The following is a 1,936-nucleotide window of genomic DNA, read 5'->3' as shown; positions in this document are numbered from 1 at the left end:
TGCGGTTGGAAGAGATGAGGGAAAAACATTCTCTACAAGATCGAGTCGAAATGCTAGGTGCTGTTCAACACTCTCAAGTACGATCTGTTCTTATTACTGGCCATATATTCTTAAACAGGAATCCATCAATTTCTTCTTTCGTTTTAACTGTTAGTTATTTGGAGAATAGGTGTTGTATTGTCGCAAAACCGGTTTATGTGAAAACTTTACATTTTTGGTCTCTGGTAGTTTATTTTAGCTTTACCTACCATTTATAGAGATATTGCAATAGTTAGAAATAGAGTGCCAGTTTTCTCTGAGGCTGAGCTGAATAGCAACACTTCTAAGAGAGCAACTACTATGAATAGAAATGGAACATGAGTAAATTAGTATTGTTTATGTAATAGGCCACTGATTTTAGTTTCAGTTGGTATTACACATTATTCAGACTTTATGGACTTTATCTATTCCCTGTTTGTGTCAATTATAATTTTGCTCTTGTGAGCCAATCGTACCCAGCTACAAGCATCACACCTTCAGTTTTATATAGATTTGAATGAATTGTATCAACATAAACTTATCCTATGACATTCAAACCGCTTTGCCCTTTTAAAAAGTCCCTTTTTTTTTTCCTCTCCCTAATGCAATCTTTCACCCTTCTGGCAGTTCATTAACCGAAGCTTTTTGCATAGCCATCTTAGAGGCTGCTAGTTGTGGGTTATTAACAGTCAGCACACGAGTAGGAGGTGTCCCAGAGGTATAACTTTGAAATCTTTGGTTGCATGTTTTCATCTTGAGTAAGTTACTTCTCTTAGGGTAGAATTATTGGAATCATTGCATCCATTTTGGCTTAGCTAACACCATTTCTGTATATAGGTTCTACCAGATGACATGGTTGTACTTGCAAAACCAGATCCTAGTGACATGGTTCAAGCAATAGAAAAGGCAATATCAATACTTCCCAACATCGACCCAGAAGAAATGCACAATCGAGTGAGTGTACTCTTTAAACTATGATGGTCAATTACTATTCGCATAGTGATTAAATGTGCTTGTTTTTTTTTTTTTCATTTATTTATCTTTATCTAGATGAAGGAACTTTACAATTGGCATGATGTCGCAAAACGGACAGAGATTGTTTATGATCGTGCTTTGAAATGCTCCAAGCAAAGTCTCTTAAAACGATTGTTACGGTGTGCTTTCATTTTGATTTTGAGATTGCAGAAATATGTTATGGGATATTCAAGATTTGCTAATCACTTGATTTTTGGTTCATTTTTCTTCTTCTTAAATCGTCATAGATACCTCTCATGGGGAGCTTGGGCAGGAAAGCGTTTTTGCTTGGTTATGATCATTGATTTTATATTTTGGCATCTGTTGCAACGATGGCAGGTTGTTAAGCTTTTCCACTTGTCCTTAAATTCCAGATTCATTTTTTTACCTTTTAGTAATCATCTTCCTTACATTGTACATCAGCCTGCAAAGGATATTGAAGAGGTGCCTGATTTTGTTTTATCCCATGATCAAGATGATGACATGCCACGAGACAACAAGAACCAAAGCTTTCAATGATTTTTTTTTATTTTTAATTTTTTTATTATTTTTTTATTAAGAACGGAATGAACAGACCTACTACAGATGGTGTTATGCTAGTGTCTAGGACCTAAACCCTCAATGCCACATTGCCACTAGAGTAAAGATCTTGGGCCACTATACTGAATTCAGTATCAGTTGGAATTCTCTGCCTCCCATTTGTATTCCTAGTAGTATGAGTTCTCTTCAAGCAAAATACTATATTGCCAATTTTGAACAAATTTTGGCCTGAGCTCGCCTTTCTGGCAATTTTTCAGTACTGGTTCTACTTTGTAATGTCTTTAGTCTTGGAATGTATTGATCCTTCCCTGTTCATTTAGCACCCAACGTGATGCATCCAGTTTCTACTTTGTACTGTGTTTAC

At 35.9% G+C, this 1,936-nt stretch overlaps 1 protein-coding gene across 1 annotated transcript in view; it reads left to right on the top strand.

Moving 5' to 3' along the window:
- LOC101298350 (N-acetylglucosaminyl-phosphatidylinositol biosynthetic protein-like) overlaps nt 1-1,551 on the top strand; it is a 2,852-nt gene extending 1,301 nt beyond the window's left edge. Inside the window, exons 3-8 of the mRNA XM_004305599.1 lie at nt 1-115; nt 643-736; nt 856-972; nt 1,069-1,172; nt 1,281-1,371; nt 1,456-1,551. The exon at nt 1-115 is cut by the window's left edge and continues 63 nt beyond it. Coding sequence (XP_004305647.1) covers nt 1-115; nt 643-736; nt 856-972; nt 1,069-1,172; nt 1,281-1,371; nt 1,456-1,551 — 617 coding nt within the window. The remainder of the gene's footprint in view (nt 116-642; nt 737-855; nt 973-1,068; nt 1,173-1,280; nt 1,372-1,455) is intronic.
- Nucleotides 1,552-1,936: the final 385 nt, after the last annotated feature.

Source organism: Fragaria vesca, linkage group LG6, assembly GCF_000184155.1.
Source record: "Fragaria vesca subsp. vesca linkage group LG6, FraVesHawaii_1.0, whole genome shotgun sequence".
Classification (NCBI taxonomy): Eukaryota; Viridiplantae; Streptophyta; class Magnoliopsida; order Rosales; family Rosaceae; genus Fragaria; species Fragaria vesca.
The sequence above is the reverse complement of the archived record's forward strand: the minus strand, read 5'-3'. Positions and strand labels throughout refer to the sequence as shown.